Source organism: Ylistrum balloti, unplaced genomic scaffold (genome assembly GCF_031769215.1).
Source record: "Ylistrum balloti isolate Yb309-2 unplaced genomic scaffold, AGI_CSIRO_Ybal_v1 Utg371054, whole genome shotgun sequence".
NCBI classification, from domain to species: Eukaryota; Metazoa; Mollusca; class Bivalvia; order Pectinida; family Pectinidae; genus Ylistrum; species Ylistrum balloti.
The window spans coordinates 239,328-263,313 of NW_026782583.1; the positions used below are offsets into that span (position 1 = coordinate 239,328).

The 23,986-nt window shown below is 35.1% G+C and overlaps 1 protein-coding gene across 1 annotated transcript; it reads left to right on the top strand.

Moving 5' to 3' along the window:
- Nucleotides 1–1,618: 1,618 nt before the first annotated feature.
- LOC132560392 (zinc finger C2HC domain-containing protein 1A-like) lies at nt 1,619–22,107 on the top strand. The gene is made up of 9 exons (XM_060225060.1): nt 1,619–1,631; nt 6,110–6,174; nt 6,395–6,517; nt 7,272–7,410; nt 7,675–7,823; nt 8,406–8,539; nt 16,375–16,471; nt 18,235–18,407; nt 21,855–22,107. Exons 1-9 carry the CDS (start codon nt 1,619–1,621, stop codon nt 22,105–22,107), a joined length of 1,146 nt encoding a protein of 381 aa, XP_060081043.1.
- The last annotated feature ends 1,879 nt before the right edge of the window (nt 22,108–23,986 follow it).

Below are 23,986 nucleotides of genomic sequence, written 5' to 3' on the forward strand. Positions count from 1 at the left end.
CATGGAGAAGACCTCTCCTACGAATATTACCAGTGAACTGATAAACGTAAAGTTATATTCTAGATCTAATCCAACGATTTTTTTTCTTCATTCAAAGTCCAACTTGAAATGACAAACATCTTTAAGATGTCGATAGCCATATACATATTGCCGTTATAATCTGTTACCTCAGTCTCCAGCTGAAATTCTGTAACATATCATTCTCGGCAAATCGACCTCGACAACATATACGCGTAATATATTTTTCCCTCGTACATCTTTGTGTTGGGAATTTCAATGTCGAATTATTCTAATCAGATAAATTGTCTCCATTTGCAGTTCCACATGCGCGAGACTGAAAATTCTGCCACAATAAAAGATTTTTTTCTGGCACCTACTACTCTGAAAATTATTCGATATTTCATCCGAGTTTGGCGTAGCCCGTGGGAGCCTCAACTACCCACACAGCCTCTCCACGTTTTTTTGCCGATGGTGCCGCGTAAACATTATTGACCGCAAATAAAAATACCATACTACCTTTCAAGAGCGTGGGTGGCATTTTCTATTCCATTTTAAAAATTATTAATTAAATAGAATATATCTGAAATTTTAACAATGACATGACCTACGTTTTTGTAGAAATGTTCGGGTGTAGGTGTCACCAGAGACATATATGACACAGACGTGATATGTACGTCTCTGGTATCACCTACGCCTACATGCGGATGAATACACCGATGCGTAAAAAAATCCGCGAAAACGCACGTTAGGGTACATGCTTGACAGATCGAGTGAGATAGAAAAATCTAGGACGAGGTATTACGTTGGATATCCCTGTCTGAGGTACGAAAAAAGCTTGGCCCCTCTCCCCCAACCCCACCCACCTCGGATTGTGACCGTTCAATCTCACCATTAATAAAGTGAAATTTTCTGGGTTTTAAAATTATTTTTTAACAACTTATTGTTGATTTTTTTTTTATCTTTTGTAAATCTATACAGTTTCGGAATTTTTACGGTAATCGGAAAGTTCCTGCATTTAATAAACAGATATTTGACATAGAGGATAACCAAATTATTGGTTGCCTCGGCCCTCTCCGAATATTAACAGTGTAAATTCTAAACAAGTCAACTAGGATTGAGACGTCATTTGGCGCCCTGTAAATAATAAACTAGATTTAAAACTTTGATATAAAACTGTTTTGTGATCTATCTAAAACATCAATAAGTGAAAGTCATTCTGGCCGTCCTTTTTATCTGTGGCTGTTGGTCATACCTATAATTCTTCACTTCCATATATACAGCGGTATATAAGCCAGAAATAATTAAATAGTACTCCTGTTTGTGAAATCAAAATAATGCGACTGACTTTAACTAAAATGTTAAACTTCAAAAACTTCGAAATGCATTCAGAAGGTTCTGATTTTTATCACCTAGAAATGAAGTTAATAAAAATATATGCAGTTGGAAAAGCTCTTACAATGTTCTATATGTTTTAGGACAACTCTGAAGAGAAGTCCGGGAGATGTATTCGTAGTCGCTCCCTATCCATCCGAAACAAAGTAAGCGATTAATCTACCTTCGTTAGCCAGTCGCAAAACCTCAATTATTCACTGCGGAGGTCGATAAAGTACAATTCAAGATGGCGGACCAAGGTAAACAATTTTCGTTCGCTTAGCATTTTTATCTAAATTTTGACCGATTTCATGGTCATTATGTTGTCATTAATTTCATATAAGCGATATAGAAAACTCACATTTCATTTTATTTGTAGCTGTATCATCAACACCTCTATTTTGTTTTGTTAAATATTTAACGTGCGTTGGACAAGTTCACATACGTTCTGACCGGCATTTCGGTAGCTAAGGCCACACATAAACATTACCTCTATATTATGTACCCCATCAACTCTCTTAATATCCAGTATTATCATATGTTAAAATGTGTAAATATTCAGTATATGTTTTACTTAATAAGTGACATAACATTTTTGTCTTGTAATTATGATTTTTATTTGTTTTCAGGTATTTATAATAATATATTAAAAAACTACTTACAATGTACTATTGTTGACATTTTATGGACCGTAAAAATGAAATTAAGAAAAATTATTTATAATTTTGTAACGGTCTATCTGATGTATCTTATTGCTGTTTTCATTTGTAACAGAGAGCTAGTTGATAAAAAATGCAATTTGCATTAATGCCAAGTGAGAAATACACATTCCTTGCTGGCAACATGTGTGCTAAAATCAATGAATATGTTCTGTGTGTATGATTACTTTCTTTGTTGTACAGCCTTTATGCAGTTGATCATCAGAAAGATAAGAAAGCTTCAGGAATAATGCATAAAGAGTTATATCCTTCAGGTTTTCTTTAACTGGGTTCATGTTTTCAAAAAGCATTTTCTTTTTCAATTGATATTTTGAATTATGCTTTTTTTTGTTGGCTGTTTACATAATCGATAACATTAGATTGATATAAAATAAAGTTGAAAATTATTTTTGATAGTTCAGGCAATAGGTATCAAGAAGACATTGATTTCTTTAATTCATTCAACCAAGATCTACATGTCTTTTCTTTAAATATTTTAACATTACAGTATCTTTCAGTAATGTCATTAATAAGTTATAGTGACTATTAACAATACTAACCCTGGGTGTTAAGTGGAGCGTTAAAATTGATCTACAGGAGTAGATAAATATATAAGAAAATAATGATTATAAGCCTATAAAGATGAAATTTTGACTGTGATAATAAGATGATTCATCACTAAGTAGGAATGTTAAAAAAGTGTATTTCTCATTGATGTGTTAATATAAAAAAGAAGCTGGCATATTTAATCCATTATCAAACTGGTAATTTACAGAAATTTATGATCTACACAAGATACTCTCACTGCCATTATGAAACTATAACCTCTTTGGAGGGACACTGCATTTTAACTACCTTCCTCTCCCAGCCTACCCTTTGACCCTTTCTTGATATACAATATTTGATGGACATCAATTGCACCTATGATACCCTTGCATCTGTTAGTTTATCCCAAGTTACAAAAAAATGTATTAAAACTATTGATACAAAAAGGCAATGTAACAAATAATACAGTTCTTTGTTGACATTCTCTACAGCAGATTATACCACACGCTGTAACATAAGTCCTTTTCATACCATTGTATCACACATACTGTATATATCTATTTCTTCAGTGTTGATTCAAAAATCACTTATTCATATACTGAATGTTTATGACTTCATCACAGAAATGTAAGATTTAAGCAGCCAATATCTATACAGCTATCGTACCTGAGATTTATTATTAAGTCTAGACAGTGAAACATTATATTTCCTATCCATGAAATCATTAAATTAACTTCCTACAGCCAGGGTGTCCCTTTTCCTATCCTGTTTTACGGTTATTTTCCAAAGTTAGGGAATTGAAAAGTGTCAAAGTATTTTTGTCCTTTATACATGTATTTGGTTACCATGGCAATAGACTAGAACTAAGGAATGTTAAGGAGTGCTGAAACTAACCACACAGGCCTCGGATAATGAAATTACGGGGCATTTTATTTCAAACTGTTCAGCACATGTGCTATTCCAGAAAAAGTAAAGTAAAAAAATATGGATTTTTTCCTACATATGTCCATAACGTCATTTAAAGATTTGAAATCCTGAAAAGTCAATAGTTGGTCTGATTGTCTTTGTGAACTTAATGGAGAATTTTCAAAGCTTTTTACTTGAGTTCAAGATATTTGGTTTATAAGGTACTGAACATTTAGATTAACATGGATTACTGAAATGAGGTTCTCGTAGTACTAGTGGTAGTTATGGGTTTGTTTGCTGAGGACATGTCAGAGTTGATTTCAATGAAGGACATTTACACAAGAGCTTGTATATGTATACATTTAAAGTAGTATTTATCAGAGATAAACAGAGAAACTTTGTGTTTGAAGTGTTGTCAGCTTCATTTGGCAGAAAGTAGGATAAAAAATTATTTCCAATGTCTTGTCAATATATTTATGATACAGGATTTATTAATTTCAGATAAGCAGTATCATTTTCTTTCTGTTGAAAACTGTGAGCTTGAAGAAATGATCTTAAGTTTTTAAGCTAGATACTTTATAGAATTTAGATTTAAGAATATGCTGGGTATAATGTATTAGTTTAAACAACTTGTGCAAATAATTAGCATATTTTGTAATATTTTACCTGGAATATATCAAAGCAAATATCCTGAATTTGTAAACTGTATGTAAAAAGGCACTTAAAATTTAAGTAACTGTAGAGGGATACATTACATTAAAGTTAGATTTTAGGAGCTACAGGTAATATTGAGAGATCTATATATCACAAACTTCAAACTTGATTTCATTTAAGGGTGTGTCTACTCCTGACATGAAAGGTGTATAATTATACCCCTATGTCATTAGTCATACATGTTGTGTTTTAAATACCAGGGGTAACATAACATTTTCGACACTGACATACTGGACGAGTTATTTCTTGTGTAGATTAAGTTAAATGTCTAGTAAACCCACTGTATTACTTCAGCACTTGTTTCGAACAGACACATCATTGTAGACACACAAAGAAATTATACTAGATACTCTGATCCAGTATCAAACAGAAAACTTCCTGAGGAGAAGTTGTAATTTGCTTTGAATTGGTTTTCCAGCATGCATGATGAACTTTCACCATACTGATGTACCAAGTTCTATATATGTGAAAAGATTTCAGTGTACATTGGTCATTTAATTATAAGTTTACAGTGTTAAAGGTTGGCCTTTATTGAGATCAAAGGATGATCCATATATGAGATCCCTCAAAACTTAACTCCTCTGTTTGATTTCCTATCTTTTCTTATCCGCTTAATGGCAGAAAGACTGTATTAGTGCATGGACATCATACCTGTGAAATACATATACTTAAATAGATAAAAACAGGGTGTTTCCTTTACAAACTTGGTTCCGATCTTATCCGCTTAATGGCAGAAAGACTGTATTAGTGCATGGACATCATACCTATGAAATACATATACCTAAATAAATGAAAACAGGGTGTTTCCTTTACAAACTTGGTTCAGATTCACAATATGGTGGCATGTTTTCAAGTTTTACACCTGATTAAACTTTGGTGCTTGTTCATTCACTTTCCGATTTCATTGTAACTAAAAAACAATGCCTCAGTGTTTCATGACGTTTTACAAAGTAACAATATTAAGTCATTAACACAGATTTTATTGTATTTAAAAAACAATGCTTAGGTGTTAGAATTGATTTTTAAAGTGTTTTGCCCAAGGAAACAACCATGGCAGAATGGATCTTAACATCCTATGAATCACAATCAGCCATGAATAGGGAGTGTCGAAGCGCTCATTTCAAATCTTCACCAAGTTGAAGAATAATGGTGGCCCTCCTTCTTCCACAAACTTTCCATAGGCATTCGAAATTAGTTTCTAGGGTGTTTTCATGGCAAAATGGAAAACAAATCAGTGTCTCTAATCAAGGATGTTTGATTATATTAATAATGATTTCTTGATATGATGCAAAAAGGGTTTTGGTCATGTGACTGGCCATATGGGTTTTAAATGTTTTCTCCGTACTTGCAAATCAAAAGATCCTCTATTCTCTTCCGTCCAGGTCAGCAATCGGTAAGAATAGAAAGTTATAACATAAAGTTCCATGATATACATAAGTCTAAGACTACCTGTTGCATAAATTACATTATCAACACATTTATACATCATTTATCTTACAATCCTCTAGGGGAACAAACACTTGTGATGTACTTTTTGCTCAAGGTCAGAGAGTGGGCTTATTACAGGACATTGAGACTGGTTTTAATCTTACTACACGGCAATCTGTATTAGTGGCACAAGAAAAGTATAAATCCAGGACTCAAATATCTGAGACCCAAAAATCACCTTGCCAGTACATGTAACACTATATTTGTTGATTATCTGTCGCAGTTGAACCAATCATGTTGTCATCACTCCATACCAAGTTATATATTTTAAAAACTTCTTAGAGCCTTTTATTTTGCCGAAATAGAGGGTCAGCAAGATGAAAATTGAAATTGAAGTTAGTGTTTGTTTTTTTTTAAAAGTAATTTTAAATATTTTTTCATTGTAGCTAATATGAAAATTCAGCGGAAGCCATGTCGCTCCTGTGGCAGACAGTTTGTGCAAGAATCATTGGTAATACTTCCTGACAGCTTGTCCTATTTGTAGCAATAGAAATCCTAAAAATGGTACCCAAGGTTTCATGTCAAACTTATATTATCACTTTTATCACTTTGAAGAATTAACAAAAACCTGAAATTCAATTTATTAAAAGAGAAAGTATGGAGAGTCTCCAATTTATGTGTTATGTACAGGAAATGGATTGTTATAAAAAAATCATCTTCTCCCTTTCTAGGCCAAACATGAACCTATTTGTATGAAGCAAGCAGCGAAAAAGAGGAAAGTGTTTGATTCAACCAAACAGAGAGCTGAGGGTACCGAAGTTAGCTACAGACAAATGAAGCAAGCACAAAAGAAGGTATGTTCTCAGGTAGAATAAACTCAGCAACAAAGACTGTCCATTTTACAGATCAAGACAGGAGAAAGAACATAAAGAATTATGATTCCAGTCACAGTTGAATAGTAATTTATACTTCACACATGTAATTAGTGGTTCATGATTAAACCAAGGATTCCTGACTGTGGTTAATGGTTTGTGGAAAGTTCAAGGGTCATGAGTGTGAGAACTTCTCCAAAATTTATATTTATTTTCTTTTGAAACTTTCTTAAACTTTGAGTGGATGAAAGGAGGTTTTTAGTGTTTCCAAACAGAGCATTTCTGACCAACTTTAGAAAGTTGCAGTGAGATCATTTTATCAGAAAGCAACACAAAAGTCAAATCTGATAGTTAGGGATTCAATTTCTCATTAAAATTTCCAGAAAGTTTGGTGAGTTTTGAGGGTCGGCAATAAGTCCTTTATAATATTTTAAATGCATCATTTTGTAAGTTTTTGAGCACTTGCAATTAATTACTGTATATATTTTTTGATATTCAAAACAGGTTTTAAGCATGCTAAGTTGGAATTTTAATTCTAAATGCATATGTGATTTGAATATGTAAGAGAGTCAAAACAGGAACACCTCTAGAGATATGTAAAAGGTTTTTTATGGTTGGTTCTTTTCTGCCATATTCTTTTAGAAGTCTTGGCTTAGAATTCTTGTGAAAAGCTGTCATGTATATAACCAGAATATCAAAAGACTGACATTTTATTTGATATTTTATATTCTGTTAGGAGGTAAGGCCACCAAAGACAAATTGGAGGGCACAGCATCAGGACTTCATCAACACTGTCAGATCAGCCAGACAAGTTACCGTAGCCATGGAGCGGGGAGATCCCCTACCACCCCCTCCTCCACCTTCTATCAACCCAGGTATTCTGTCCTTTAGTCTGAAAAATCTTGTTGATAGATGAATGAAAAATCTATCTTTTTCCAATAATTTGTATATTATTTTTATACTAGGCAGTCGGTAAGAGGACACCTTAATCTTCGTCTAGTTCGCTAGAAAGTGGCGATTACACTTGATAGTGGGTTAGGATCACTACCAGACTTGATATTAATTCTGCATACAGATGATAATGAGATTCAATAGGCTTTTAATATACACCTTCATTCATTCTGACTCCTTTTCTCCAGACTATGTACAATGTCCTCATTGTGGCCGTCGGTTCAATGAGAAGGCTGCAGCACGTCATATCGGATTCTGTCAAGAACAACAGAAGAGAATTAGCACAAAACCACAACCCAACGCCAACGCTAAAGCCAAGATGGATGCCAGAAATTCGGTAAATATCAAGATATGTGGACCTAATCATGTAGAAAAGGTATTGACATTTAGGGTAGATGATATGCTATGTTATCATCAGACTTTTGGGGCTATGGACCCGTAGGGACAGTGACCTGCCAGGTATAGACTATTATTAGTAGGTACTGAGGTAGTGGTAATGATTTTACAGTTTGTAAATGGAACTTTGAAGGAAACTATATACTGGTTCCACTTCAGACGAACAAATCATGTGTATAATTACCTGATATATGTAAATGGTTGGTTGAAAAGTTTTAATGTTTATGTTTGACCTAACGGGAAGTGTATATATTTCATGTTATACAACTGAATTAACAGGAACACAAAGGGTACAATTTTCAATCCAAATTTTACAAGAGAATTTTTCATTTAGCACAACTAGTCTGTCCCCCTTCTCCAGCCTCCTGCCAATTTGATCCTCACATTTTCTATATGCCAACACGAAATCTGAAAAAAAAAACATATAGCAGCTGACTTTTAAGTTTCTTTTTGCAAGACATCAGACTTATTGTTACCTTTCCTTTAAAAATTAACAAACATCAATTATGGCTTCTTCTACCAGTACCAGCCACCAAAACTAAAGAGTAAAGGAGTGACACCATCACCATCAACAGGATACAGTAGTCCAGGAGCCAGGGGTTCCCCAGCAGCAACTAGAGGTGCACCAGCAGCAAGGGCATCCCCTTCATCAGGTCAGTGATTCTCCAATATTGACAACTGTCATCATTTATTGATATCTCAGATAAATCCTTGGTCTAGACTGTCGTGTTTTCAGTTTACTTACCCAAATAATACACTGAAGGAGTATGTAGGACTAAAACAGGCATTTGTTTCTACTGTTAGATGCTTGTTTCTGTATTGGTAGGCTTTCACAAGTTACAGGGAAGGTGTGAGGTAATACATGTAAAATTTCTATCGATTTAAATGCTACATCTGATATTCTAGGTTTGGACTTTCTGTCCATCATTCCCTGAAGGTGATACTTCTGACATCTGTAGATTTGGACTATCTGTCCGACATCTGTAGGTTTGGACTATCTGTCCATCAGTCCCTGAAGGTGATACTTCTGACATCTGTAGATTTGGACTATCTGTCCGACATCTGTAGGTTTGGACTTTCTGTCCATCAGTCCCTGAAGGTGATACTTCTGACATCATCTATGTGTAGAGGTTTGGACTATCTGTCTGACATCTGTCATCAGGTCCTGAAGAGGATACTTCTGACATCTGTAGCTTTGGACTATCTGTCCATCAGTCCCTGAAGATGACATCTGTAGATTTAGACTATCTGTCCGACATCTGTAGGTTTGGACTATCTGTCCATCAGTCCCTGAAGGTGATACTTCTGACATCTGTAGATTTGGACGACATCTGTAGGTTTGGACTTTCTGTCCATCAGTCCCTGAAGGTGATACTTCTGACATCTGTAGATTTGGACTATCTGTCCGACATCTGTAGATTTGGACTATCTGTCCGACATCTGTAGGTTTGGACTATGTGTCCGACATCTGTAGGTTTGGACTATCTGTCTGACATCTGTAGGTTTAGACTATCTGTCCATCAGGTCCTGAAGAGGATACTTCTGACATCTGTAGCTTTGGACTATCTGTCCATCAGTCCCTGAAGATGACATCTGTAGATTTGGACTATCTGTCCAACATCTGTAGGTTTGGACTTTCTGTCCATCAGTCCCTGAAGGTGATACTTCTGACATCTGTAGATTTGGACTATCTGTCTGACATCTGTAGGTTTGGACTTTCTGTCCATCAGTCCCTGAAGGTGATACTTCTGACATCTGTAGATTTGGACTATCTGTCCGACATCTGTAGATTTGGACTATCTGTCCGACATCTGTAGGTTTGGACTATGTGTCCGACATCTGTAGGTTTGGACTATCTGTTCATCAGGTCCTGAAGATGATACTTCTGACATCTGTAGGTTTGGACTATCTGTCCATCAGGTCCTGAAGATGATACATCTGACATCTGTAGCTTTGGACTATCTGTCCATCTGGTCCTGAAGAGGATACTTCTGACATCTGTAGGTTTGGACTATCTGTCCATCAAGTCCTGAAGATGATACTTCTGACATGTGTAGGTTTGGACTATCAGTTCAGTCTGTATACAATTTTTTTTTCAGGGGCAGATATCAGAACTGTATACTTGGTACAATTTACACTTACCCTACCTATTTATAGTTTTAGATGTCAGAGTGTCTTATACCCAAAATAGGTCTTGATTGTCAATGTGATTATAGTGAGATAAGGCTCTTTGAACACTGTGTTCATAACAAATTTGTATTGTTTGACTCATAACATCCAAATATATATGAGGACATCTTGATAAGATGGAGTGTTACATCATGTAATTGTATCCCTTGTCAGATTATACACAGAGTTATGTCCCTTTGTTAAGTGTTTGTCACTTTGTCATGGGCATCTCCTCTTCTGTGAATATATGTATACTATTCTGGTATCTCGAGTGATGATCTGGACAGAAATTGTCTGATACAAACAAGGAAAAGACAGATAACTTGTCCTTTTAAAGACAGAAAAATGCTAAGATTTCACTTTAGGTAAGGTGTCACTATTGTCAGAGAGGGAAAAAAGGACACCGACAACATGAAGGTATGCTTAGGTGGAAAGGAATCAGTGTTAAAAAACAGTAACCAGATTAGAAAGATAAAGTTTAGGTTACATTGAGGTAGGGATTCTGTACTGTTAATCTGAAATTGTTTCAACTTTCATGAGTTGTTAGAATTAATATTTTAAATTTGGAAAAAAAATTGTTCCTTTGTCCTTTATCTTAAAGAATAATATCCCTTCCATTTTGTTTACACTCTGTGTTTAGGAAACGAGTCCCGAAGTTGTGCCATCTTATGACAAGGTATCACATGACCAGTTAGAGCGTGATTAACCGATTGGTTTGATATCTCTGTAGGAATAAGTTAGATGGTCAGTCTTTCTGGGATTTTCAACAGTCGTTTTCATCAACTGAATTTTTATTGTGCTATATTTGCATATAACAAATGTATGGGATCACCATTTTTGGAAAAAATGAAAATTTATCATACGGTTCACATAACTATTGATATCTTAATCCTGGTGATATGTTAGCAGTTTAACATATACTGTAAGAGGGTTTTGGTTTCAATTCGTGTTTCCTGTGAGAGAACAAATTATTTATGATGTGTGTATCATCAAAAGAAAAGTGCTAACCTAGCTAGCTTAGTGTTAACTTAATCCCAGAAAGACTGACCTTAAGGCTGATATGCTGCCTGTATCTAAATTCACACTTTCAGAAAAATTCCATTTACTGAAAAGTTTTATAGATTCTTAAACTTCATATTTGGAACAAAAAATTCAATTTGACTTCTGGTTTATTCTGGATTTTCTTAATTACTATATGAAATTATTCATATATGAATAGTGATATAAATATAAGGTAGCATATCCCCTTAAATCAAATCTTATACAGTGAAACCCTGTATCAGGAAAGGGGATTTTTAATATTTCAAACAAGAAAAGAGTGTCTGTTTTTTGATGGTTTTTGTTACAAAATTATTTCTTCTTAGACTTTTCTGGCTGACATAAAATTAAAAGAAATAATTTTTTCTTGTTTTACATGTTTTCACTGGTAATACTTACATAAAAGTGGAATTATTCCTTATTGCAAAATATCTGTTTCTTGGTAAGGGAAATAACTCTTTCACTAATACTAAACTAATTTAATTGACTTTTCAAACAGTTTGTGACAATTGTAATACAAAAACCATATATCCAATATTTTTCATACTCTGTTAATTGTACGAAAATATTTTTGATTAATAAAATAATTCTGTGATACAAAACTACTTCACTGGTATTTAGAGAGCTTTATCAAATTTTTTTACTGCTGATGAAATAATTTTCACTGATACTAGAAAGATTCTACTGTTGAGACTTAAAGTGAAATATTGTGTTAGGCTGAGCGATTTATTGACAATGCTAGTGTAGATATTTAGATACCTACTAGCGATATGTTTTGCCAAGTGTTATTAGTGATTTGATTGAAGTGAGTTTTATCTGTTGTATAATTATTAACCAGAAATGATATATATATACATGTACTTAGATATAACCAGTCTCATTGTAACTTGAATACACTGTAAGGATGTGTTACTTCTAAAAAATGAAAATTGTCATGCTTATTTTCTTAATTTTTTCCTCCACATTAATTCACCCGGTACCTGTTTTCAGTTTGAGTACACTTCTGCATCTGATAAAGCCATTGTGAGATAAGAGAATCTTCTAATACTACACCTGCTAAGTCCCAGCAGATTAGAACAAAGCTTCCCAGAAGAATTGACCTACTAGGGATGGGTTCCAACAGAAAAGACCCAATGAGAAACCCATAGAATAGACCTATTGGACTCCCCACAGAATATACCTACTGAGATCCCCATAGAATAGACCCACTGGGATCCCCATAGAATAGACCTACTGGGATTCCCATAGAATAGACCGACTGAGATCCCCATAGAATAGACCTACTGGGATCCCCATAGAATAGACCTACTGGGATCCCCATAGAATAGACCTATTGAGATCCCCATAGAATAGACCTATTGAGATCCCCATAGAATAGACCTACTGGGATCCCCATAGAATAGACCTACTAGGATCCCCATAGAATAGACCTACTGAGATCCCCATAGAATAGACCTACTGGGATCCCCATAGAATATACCTACTGAGATCCCCATAGAAAAGACCTACTGGGATTCCCATAGAATAGACCTACTGAGATCCCCATAGAATAGACCTACTTGGATCCCCATAGAATAGACATACTTAGATCCCCATAGAATAGACCTACTGAGATCCCCATAGAATAGACCTACTGGGCTTCCAATAGAATAGACCTATTGGACTCCCCATTGAATAGACCTACTGGGATTCATATAGAATAGACCTACTGGACTTCCCATAGAATAGACCTATTGGACTCCCCATTGAATAGACCTATTGGACTCCCCATAGAATAGACCCACTGAGATCCCCATAGAATAGACCCACTGGAATCCCCATAGAATAGACCTACTGAGATCCCCATAGAAAAGACCTACTGGGATTCCCATAGAATAGACCTACTGAGATCCCCATAGAATAGACCTATTGAGATCCCCATAGAATAGACCTACTGGGATCCCCATAGAATAGACCTACTAGGATCCCCATAGAATAGACCTACTGAGATCCCCATAGAATAGACCTACTGGGATCCCCATAGAATATACCTACTGAGATCCCCATAGAAAAGACCTACTGGGATTCCCATAGAATAGACCTACTGAGATCCCCATAGAATAGACCTACTTGGATCCCCATAGAATAGACATACTGAGATCCCCATAGAATAGACCTACTGAGATCCCCATAGAATAGACCTACTGGGCTTCCAATAGAATAGACCTATTGGACTCCCAATTGAATAGACCTATTGGACTCCCCATAGAATAGACCCACTGAGATCCCCATAGAATAGACCCACTGGAATCCCCATAGAATAGACCTACTGGGATCCCCATAGAATAGACCTACTGAGATCCCCATAGAATAGACCTACTGGGATCCCCATAGAATAGACCTATTGAGATCCCCATAGAATAGACCTACTGGGATCCCCATAGAATAGACCTACTAGGATCCCCATAGAATAGACCTACTGAGATCCCCATAGAATAGACCTACTGGGATCCCCATAGAATATACCTACTGAGATCCCCATAGAAAAGACCTACTGGGATTCCCATAGAATAGACCTACTGAGATCCCCATAGAATAGACCTACTTGGATCCCCATAGAATAGACATACTGAGATCCCCATAGAATAGACCTACTGAAATCCCCATAGAATAGACCTACTGGGCTTCCAATAGAATAGACCTATTGGACTCCCCATTGAATAGACCTACTGGGATTCATATAGAATAGCCCTACTGGACTTCCCATAGAATAGACCTACTGGGATTCATATAGAATAGACCTACTGGACTTCCCATAGAATAGACCTATTGAACTCCCCATTGAATAGACCTATTGGACTCCCCATAGAATAGACCCACTGGGATCCCCATAGAATAGACCCATTGGACTCCCTACAGAATAGACCCACTGGACTCCCTACAGAATAGACCTACTTGGCTCCCCTGTGAATAGACCTACTGGGCTCCCCATAGTATAGACCTACTGGGCTCCCCATAGTATAGACACACTTGCTCTCCACAGATGAGACCTTCGTGACTCTCTAAAGATTAAACCTAGAGAATAGAATTGCTGGACTACCAGCAGATTATACCTCCCCAGGGCTCCCTTCAAAATAAACCTGGTGGACTCCATACAGAAAAGGCCTGCTGCACATGTTAGGCAACAAAACACACTATGTGTTGCACTAATATTTTATTGAAAAGACCTATCTTGCTTCTGACTCATTGACTCGTTTGTATGTTTGAATAATTTTGACAGGCACACATTGTAAGCTAGAGTTGTAATCTCACGATTCTGCTTCATTTCTGAAACTTTATTCTTGAAATACCACTCTTAAGAGTTTTTGTTTCCTTGTCCCTCTCAAGGCACACTAAACAGTACTTGCTAATGTGTGGACCTAATTATAACATTACTGGGCAGATAGACTGTTCAAACTAACCAACTCCATGTCGTATTTTCTATAAAACACATCTGTTTTAGCTCGAGATTCATTTGAAGTGAAGGGGAAATTTTAGAGGCGGATTCATTGACTCGAGCCTCCCTGTAAAATTAATGAAATTAATTCATTGTATAATTTCTACAATGAATGAGGAATAGTGCTCTCTTAATCAAGATTAGTACAGACTGTTACTGTATTTATCTTATTATACTAACCCATTACACGAAAATGTACAACAGATAATAAAACTAGATGTTCTTGAAGAGTAAGCATCTTCTGCTTCATCGATGGCACCCGACATATAAATCTAGGTCAATCTAATTACGTAATGTCACATTCCTAAAGGAGAACAAGCTAAATGACAATGGAATCACTGGGTTACTTTTTAAAATGTTCCCAAACAATTTAGTAAGAGATTTGTCAATTACCATATAACTGGTTATTTGTGAGAGGCATTCGGATGTTTGTCAATAACTGTTTAGTTGCTTATTTTGGGAGAGTGATATTTTTGCTATTTCATTGTACTTTAAAATGATTTTTAAATTTAATATGTGAAATAATGAGACATGTGTATAAGATGTCCTTTTAAAAGCTGATTGTGAAATTTTAATTTGTTTAAATATAGTTCAGTCATTTAGAAAAAAAAAATTCAAAAATTGACCGATGAACAATTGCCATTAATGTTTGTTATGTGAAAAGGGATTTAAGTATTTTTTATCAAAAACAAAGGTTATCTGATAACAAATTGAGGATTTTATTGATTATTTGAAATAACAAAAGTCATTTTGATAGCAGTATTTGTGCAGGCAATGTCATGTAAATATACAGTATTCCTTCAGTAATGTTCTTCGTCATATATATATAATCACAGATAACTGTTCTGTTGGTTGTTTATTTACTGTTACTTAGCAAATGTTGGAACAGCAGTAATCACACAATGTTAACTAATAATTTAGTTTACTTAAGAATATTTAATCGACAATTTTAATTGTATCCAGATTTCATAAAATTTTTGTGATTGAAATGGCTGTATGTCTTATGTTAGAATCCTTGGATGCCAGTTTTCAAATAAATTTAGAGCTACTGTTAAGTCAGTAATTTTTGTGGTCTCTAAGGGATTTATTTTCCTTGATTTTGGGGTGATCTTCACAACAAATTTATATGTCCATATACTATTGAATCAGTATAAGTAAAGCTATTGAGGTATATCTGACAACAAATTGAAATATCTATGAAATAGCAATTATTGGAAAGACAACGAAAACTGAACACCGTAAAGTATATATACGTGTTACAATATATGTTTGGAAAAGGAGACTTTCGGCTAAACTGATGAAAGGAAGAAAAAGGAGGTAAAAAGACAAGACAGTCAATGCTAGTGTACCAATCCTATATGTTTCTTTAACCTTACTGCTAGTGTATCAATGTGGTTTGTTAATTACAAAGATCTGATATTTACAGAATTATTCTCCATTTAGTATGTGTTAAGAAATCTTAAACATTAAAGTGATTTTCTTTATTTATCTCCAAATCAAGGCTTTACTAAATCCAGGATTGTCCTGAAAAATAGAGAAAAAAAAAACAAATCTGAGATGTGGAAATTTTTTTCATAACATCATTGTCATGTTTTCACTCACTGACATCCTAGGGTATCGTTCCAAATTAGAATAGTCTCTGATTAAGATTAAGAAAAAAAAGTCTGGATAAATTATGTGTGAGGATTTGGATAAACTTGATAGCAGTAAAAATGTAATGATCTGAAAATTGGTTAAATATATTAGATCATTGAAATAGTTGTAATATGAAAAAAACAACACATTATTTCTGACTTTGATTTACAGGAAGAGGAAGGACACCTGTTGGTACTACAGGAAGTGGGTATGGCAGACAACCAGCACCTGCCTCCAGGGGGCGTCCTTCACCATCAACAAATCAGTATCAGGTAAGTGTTTGAATTAGAGCTGATTATTTTCTGTGTGACATTTAACATTTTAAATACTTTTGCTATCCCTTATATGACTGAAGGATGCTTGCTTGAACTTAATATTTCTGTAGATTAGTTCTAATTAATATTCCTTTATCATTTATATCTAATATTTAATTCTATAATCTATTTTCTCTAAGTAACAATCTCACTAACAAAATTTTTTGTGTTTTATGTATCAAATATATGCTTATTTTCGTGGTTACCACGAGATAGTACAGAAACTTTTGGGGTCACTATTTCTATGGTTACTACCAGAGGGTACAGACATTTTCAGGATCCCTATTTCTATGGTAACCACAAGATAAACCACATTTTTTGGGTTTATATTCCTATGGTTACCACAAAATAATAAAGACACTTCTGGGGCTGCTATTTCTATAGTTACCACAAGAAAGAACAGATGCATTCTGAGTGGCGGTGTTTCTATGGTTACCACAAGGTATTACAGATGTTTTCTGAATGCCTGGTTGCTATAGTTACCACAAGGTTGTACAGATGCTTTCTAAGTGCCTGGTTTCTCTGGTTACCACAAGGTAGTAAAGATGCTTTCTGAGTTCCTGGTTTCTATGGTTACCACAAGGTATTAAAGGTGCTTTCTGACTACCTGGTTTCTATGGTTACCAAAAGGTAGTAAAGGTGCTTTCTGAGTACCTAGTTTCTATGGTTACCAAAAGGTAGTACATATGCTTTCTGAGTGCCTGGTTTCTATGGCTACTACAAATATTAAGACACTTTTAAGATTCTAATTTCTATGATTACCTCATGATAATACAGTCACTTTCAGGGTCCCTATTTCTAAGATAGTACAAACGCTATCTGAGTGCCTGGTTTCTATGGTTACCACAAGATAGTACAGACACGCTTAGAGCTTCATATTTCTATGTTTACCACGAGATAGTACAGAGATTCACTGATGCCTTGAAAAACTGTAAACTATATATATCATAAAACCATGTTATGTAAACTATTGTAAGCATCCCTGTTACTGGATATGGAAGTGCACTTTTGGGTCTTGGTCTTACTGTAGGAGGAGTACACTGAGTTATCTAAATTATCATTGAGTCTGACACTGTTGATTTGTGTCTGGTTTAAGTTTTAGACCAGATTTATCTGGTAACTGGTTAGTCTAGCACCTGGTTAATATGTATAGGTTTGGAAACTGGTTAGTGAAGAGGTGGGATCAGATTAATGTTGTATAATGTGAGTTACTCTGGATTATCACAATTAAGTCTTAAACTTTGTCAACATAGGGCATTTTTTACTTCATGATATATATTTAGCAGAGTAGCATGGTTTGTGGAACTAAAACATAAAACTTTCTGCTTTTGAGAATTTGAGAAAATAAGCTTTGTTGTGCTTTGTATTGATTGTGATTAAATATTTCAATTGATATATTTATCAAAGTTATTCTTCAGTATATACCAGAATCACGTTTTGAAAGTTCCAATTTAAGATTATTTCAGAAAGGTCGGAGTTGACTTTTAATTATTGCTATTAGCTACCATTCAGTGTAGTATTTAAAGTAAACTTTTTTTCTTTAGAGAATAGATAAAACTTATCAAAATAGTATCTCTTTTGGAGCAACAATTTTTATAGACAAAATCACTTAATGCAAATTTGTTTTTCCCTGATTAGTCTAAATATATCAACTCTTGAAAGTTGCTTGCTTTTAGCTGCTTGAGTCACTGCTTTATCGGCCTGCTCTGTTACCTCTCTAGGCTATTGACTACAGCGACTCTTCTCCGACAGGGTTAGAGGGTAGTGCTGTGGGGGTGCCCACAGGACGAGCTTTACGGACAGGGCGTAATTCTGCTGTGTACAACGATGCCAAGCGGGGGACTAGACCAGGCAGCACAGGAATGCCTAAGTCTAAGTCATCCTCAAGTATCAGGTATAAGTAACATTGTCCTCAAGTATCAGGTATAAGTAACATTGTCCTCAAGTATCAGGTATAAGTAACATTGTCCTCAAGTATCAGGTATAAGTAACATTGTCCTCAAGTATCAGGTATTAGTATAATTGTCCTCAAGTATCATGTATAAGTTAACACTGTTCTCAAGTATCAGGTATTAGTAACATTGTCCTCAAGTATCAGGTATAAGTAACATTGTCCTCAAGTATCAGGTATAAGTAACATTGTCCTCAAGTATCAGGTATTAGTATAATTGTCCTCAAGTATCATGTATAAGTTAACACTGTTCTCAAGTATCATGTATAAGTAACACTGTCCTCAAGTATCAGGTATAAGTAACAGTGTCCTCAAGTATCAGGTATAGGTAACATTGTCCTCTAGTATCAGGTATAAGTAACATTGTCCTCCAGTATCAGGTATAAGTAACATTGTCCTCAAGTATCAGGTATAAGTAACATTGTCCTAAAGTATCAGGTATTAGTAACATTGTCTTCAAGTATCAGGTATAAGTAACACTGTCTTAAAGTATCAGGTATTAGTAACATTGTCTTCAAGTATCAGGTATTAGTAACATTGTCTTCAAGTATCAGGTATAAGTAACATTGTCCTCAAGTATCAGGTATAAGTAACACTGTCCTCAAGTATCAGGTATAGGTAACAGTGTCCTCAAGTATCAGGTATAGGTAACAGTGTCCTCAAGTATCAGGTATAGGTAACATTGTCCTCAAGTATCAGGTTAACACTGTCATCAACTATCTTAGAAGTTAATGTTGTCCTCAAGTTAGAGAAAAACTCATCAAGTTCTGTAGTGTAAGAGTGGAAACTCATCAGGTTCTGTAGTGTTAGAGGGGAAACTCATCAGGTTCTGTAGTATTAGAGGGAAACTCATCAAGTTCTGTAGTGTTTGAGGGGAAACTCATCAGGTTCTGTAGTGTTAGAGGGGAAACTCATCAGGTTCTGTAGTGTTAGAGGGGACTGTAGTGTTAGAGGGGAAACTCATCAAGTTCTGTAGTGTTTGAGGCGAAACTCATCAAGTTCTGTAGTGGTAGAGGCGAAACTCATCAAGTTCTGTAGTGTTAGAGGGAAACTAATCAGGTTCTGTAGTGTTAGAGGGAAAACTCATCAGGTTCTGTAGTGTTAGAGGGGAAACTCATCAGGTTCTGTAGTGTTAGAGGGGAAACTCATCAGGTTCTGCATTGTGGGAGGGGAAACTCATCAGGTTTTGTAGTGTTAGAAGTGAAACTCATCAGGTTCTGTAGTGTTAGAGGGGAACTCATCAGGTTCTGTAGTGTTAGAGGGGAAACTCATCAGGTTCTGTAGTGTTAAGAGGGGAAACTCATCAGGTTCTGTAGTGTTAGAGGGGAAACTCATCAGGTTCTGTAGTGTTAGAGGGGAAACTCATCAGGTTCTGTAGTGTTAGAGGGGAAACTCATCAGGTTCTGTAGTGTTAGAGGGAAACTCATCAGGTTCTGTAGTGTTAGAGGTGAAACTCATCAGGTTCTGTAGTGTTAGAGGGGAAACTCATCAGGTTCTGTAGTGTTAGAGGGTAAACTCATCAGGTTCTGTAGTGTTAGAGGGTAAACTCATCAGGTTCTGTAGTGTTAGAGGGGAAACTCATCAGGTTCTGTAGTGTTAGAGGGGAAACTCATCAGGTTCTGTAGTGTTAGAGGGGAAACTCATCAGGTTCTGTAGTGTTAGAGGGGAACTCATCAGGTTCTGTAGTGTTAGAGGGGAAACTCATCAGGTTCTGTAGTGTTAGAGGGGAAACTCATCAGGTTCTGTAGTGTTAGAGGGGAAACTCATCAGGTTCTGTAGTGTTAGAGGGGACTGTAGTGTTAGAGGGGAAACTCATCAAGTTCTGTAGTGTTAGAGGGAAACTCATCAGGTTCTGTAGTGTTAGAGGTGAAACTCATCAGGTTCTGTAGTGTTAGAGGGGAAACTCATCAGGTTCTGTAGTGTTAGAGGGGAAACTCATCAGGTTCTGTAGTGTTAGAGGTGAAACTCATCAGGTTCTGTAGTGTTAGAGGTGAAACTCATCAGGTTCTGTAGTGTTAGAGGTGAAACTCATCAGGTTCTGTAGTGTTAGAGGGGAAACTCATCAGGTTCTGTAGTGTTAGAGGGGAAACTCATCAGGTTCTGAAACTCATCAGGTTCTGTAGAGTTAGAGGGGAAACTCATCAGGTTCTGTAGAGTTAGAGGGGAAACTCATCAGGTTCTGTAGAGTTAGAGGGGAAACTCATCAATTTCTGTAGTGTTAGAGGGAAACTCATCAAGTTTTGTAGTGTTGGAGGGGAAACTCATCAATTTCTGTAGTGTTGGAGGGGAAACTCATCAAGGTAAACCTGATACTATCAAAACTTTCTAATCTATTTTTAATGAATCAGTTTGCTGTGATATATTTAGCTTTGTATGGCCATGTTGACAAATGTTTGAATGATATAACTCTTCCTGTACCCTATGGATCTCTGCCTTCTCCTTCATGTATAATCAATACTTCAATCATAATGGTATGTAGTGCTAACTGTTACTAATATCACCCATATTGATATTTACATGTATCTAATAACGTTTGATGTGAAGACTTCAATTTATTTGATCAAAATAATCCATCTAGCCCAGTTTGGAAGAAACATTTTGTCTGACATTGGACTTTACTGCATATGTCATCAGTTAGTGACACCTTTAGGTCAGGAAAACATCCTTAGGGGGTCATGACTGAATGATATCTAGAAATTTATTTTTCTATAATGTTCTTAATCATTTACCTTAAACACCTTTCATTCATTATTCATTTTCAGTTTTTGAACTCAGTTTGCCTCCAGGTAGCCATTGGTAGACTGTTGAATTTTTTAAAGCTGAAATTCACAGTTGTTACGGAGGCTCTAATTAATTTTTAGTTTAAGAGTTTGATCGGGAAAAAATTTGAAATGTCACACATCCTGAATTCCACCATTGATGTTTGTCAACAAATTGTTGCATTTCTGTATATATTTTGTATATTTCACATTGAATTTCAAGTTGCTTCTAAATAAACAAAAGATCAGGTGTAAAAAATCGCAATTTCAAGTCTCAGCCATTTTATGAGGATGGAGGCATATTGTATTAATACCTGTATCCATCCTTCTCTTCCTGTTCCAAATTATATCATATCCTGAGAACCTCATAACAGAGTTGGTTCTCATTTAATCCATAGCATAACATAACATTTCACACCTGACCAGATTCTGTTTTGTGATTTGGAGTTATTGATGGTAGGCATATAAAGAACTTAATTTAGAAAGTCTTAATTCCTCAACTCTCTGTACGCATCTGAAACAAATCAGTATGTAGCAAATTTTCTTTAAATTATTCCTGTTATAAAAAAATGAAAGGAATTTGTTTCCATGACAAGAAATTTCATTTTCTTCACTTTCTGTCTATTTTCAGAGTCGCGGGGGCCGGTTCTAGCTCCCCAGCTTTTGGATCACACAGTCCATCTATGCCTTCGGGGTTTACAGGTGGAATTACAAGGGAGAATGAGTCTGGTTACTATAGCAGCAGTTCAGAAAATGAAGTTCATAGTCAGTATGGTAGTAAACAAAATGTGTCAAGATTCTGTCATGAATGTGGAACTAAATATCCGATTAGTACTGCAAAGTTTTGTTGTGAGTGTGGAATTAAGCGATTTGTGATATCCTGATTAAAATGTGGAAGTTTTTAGATATTTAACATCAACATCAATACACACTATATCGATGTTGATATACTTTCTCTTTATGTTTTTAATTTAAGATATTTAATTCTATTTGGTTTTGAAAAATGTTTCTGTAATTTGAAGTTGAATTAATGAAATGAATAAATAAACTTTTAACTACCTGGAAATCAGAATTAAACTAAATACAAGGCATTCAATGAGAATATTTTATGACTCCTAAAATTGAGTTTTGACTTTTGGGTTTAAAGGAACATGTGTTTTGACTCTTCAGATTTTTATTTTATTTCTGAAATTGCCAAATTTCATAAGACAACCGAAAATCCTGACTTTAAACACTATTGTCTGGGGTTAATCCTTTTTGTTCTGATCACAATAATAAGTAATGAAGGTACCTTTTCAGAAGTACCAAACAGTGTAAGCCAATATCTTATTGCAAAATTTTCTGATTTTCTTTTTTATGAGGTTACCACCTTTCCTGTGTGTTCATTTCTACTGAAAGCTCACTGTCAAATGTTTTAATTCATTATTTTGTTCGGCTGTTGTGATGTATTTACCGATATATAAATGGATGATATACTTGCCAATAGGAAGAACTAGATATAAAAATGTCCATGTTTAGACCACGATATATGTCACTTGTCACATCATTTACAGATTTTTCTGATGGTTAAAAGTTATGTTGTTTTACTTGTTGCTCGATTCAAAATAGATAGATTTTGTGTAGAAGTCATGAAATGAGACATTGTTTTCTTTGATAATTTTTATTTTAAAGTTTTTTTATTTTTGTGGTTTATTCTGTCCTCTAAAATAACAATCTGTCAAAAATTACAACCTTTACGGTGTTTTCAAACATATATGTAGCATTAACAACCCTGACAATGACAAAAATAAACGAATGTAGACCAAGAGGTTTAGCTGCGGACCTAAACATTTATAATTTTCACGATGATACATGCAATGCTCAAGACTTCGGTTGTTCTGTATTACAACTTAGATTAAAGGAAGATTTTACATTCCTGTGTAGTATGTGTGATCATAGTAATATCTCATCTACGATTCATGGATTTCAGTCAGGGACCAAATACATCACTGTCTCACATTTTTTAAATGGTATACTATTTGGGTCCTAACAGCATTTTTATAATAGTTTCTTCAGTATTAGATTGAGAATATGTAGAAGTATTAAATAAAAGTTTTTGTCACATCATATTTAAGAGCTTTACATCGTATAAAATTTTAGAGCATTATTCTCCCATGCCACTTTAGATGTTTTACTGTTACTTGAAAATTTCTAATCCTGGACATCCAACACTGAAAATAAGTTTAGGTAATAATTTGACGGTCAGGACGGACTAGAGACAAGGGGTTGGGATATTATTCTGGAATTAGAGATCTTCCAGTGTGTAGATTTATATTCAAGGTTGCTGTGATAAAAACGTTAAAATGGAATCTTTTAAGTAGAATTTATTTTCAGAAAATGATATATGTATGTTGTCTATGGCAGTGATAAACAGCTTAAGGAGTTTTTTTAAATAAATGTCTTTGGCCTTTATCCAAGGTCGCTGGTGTCATGCAAATATTTAAAATTTTGTATCAATAACTTTTATGAAATGAGTTAGACCAAGCTAAGTCTCCAAAAATAATAAGATTACGTACAAGGTCAAAGGTCACAAAATCTGTATATTTCAAAATTTTGAAATTTGAGTTACTTCCTGTTTTAAAAGGATATGCAATGTAAATGAGAAAAAAATAAAATGGCAATTATATAGATATCAATCATATAAATAGATACTAACCGGAAAAAAAGGAAGGTTACAGGCCATCCAGACCTTTTATTCACAAAGTAAATTTTTCAAGATATTAT

Bases quoted from the DNA above. Each gene is read 5' to 3' on its own strand.
- LOC132560392 (XM_060225060.1), top strand. The intron at 7,411-7,674 runs GTATTCTGTCCT...CCTTTTCTCCAG, and splicing joins TCCACCTTCTATCAACCCAG to ACTATGTACAATGTCCTCAT. The intron at 16,472-18,234 runs GTAAGTGTTTGA...TTACCTCTCTAG, and splicing joins CATCAACAAATCAGTATCAG to GCTATTGACTACAGCGACTC.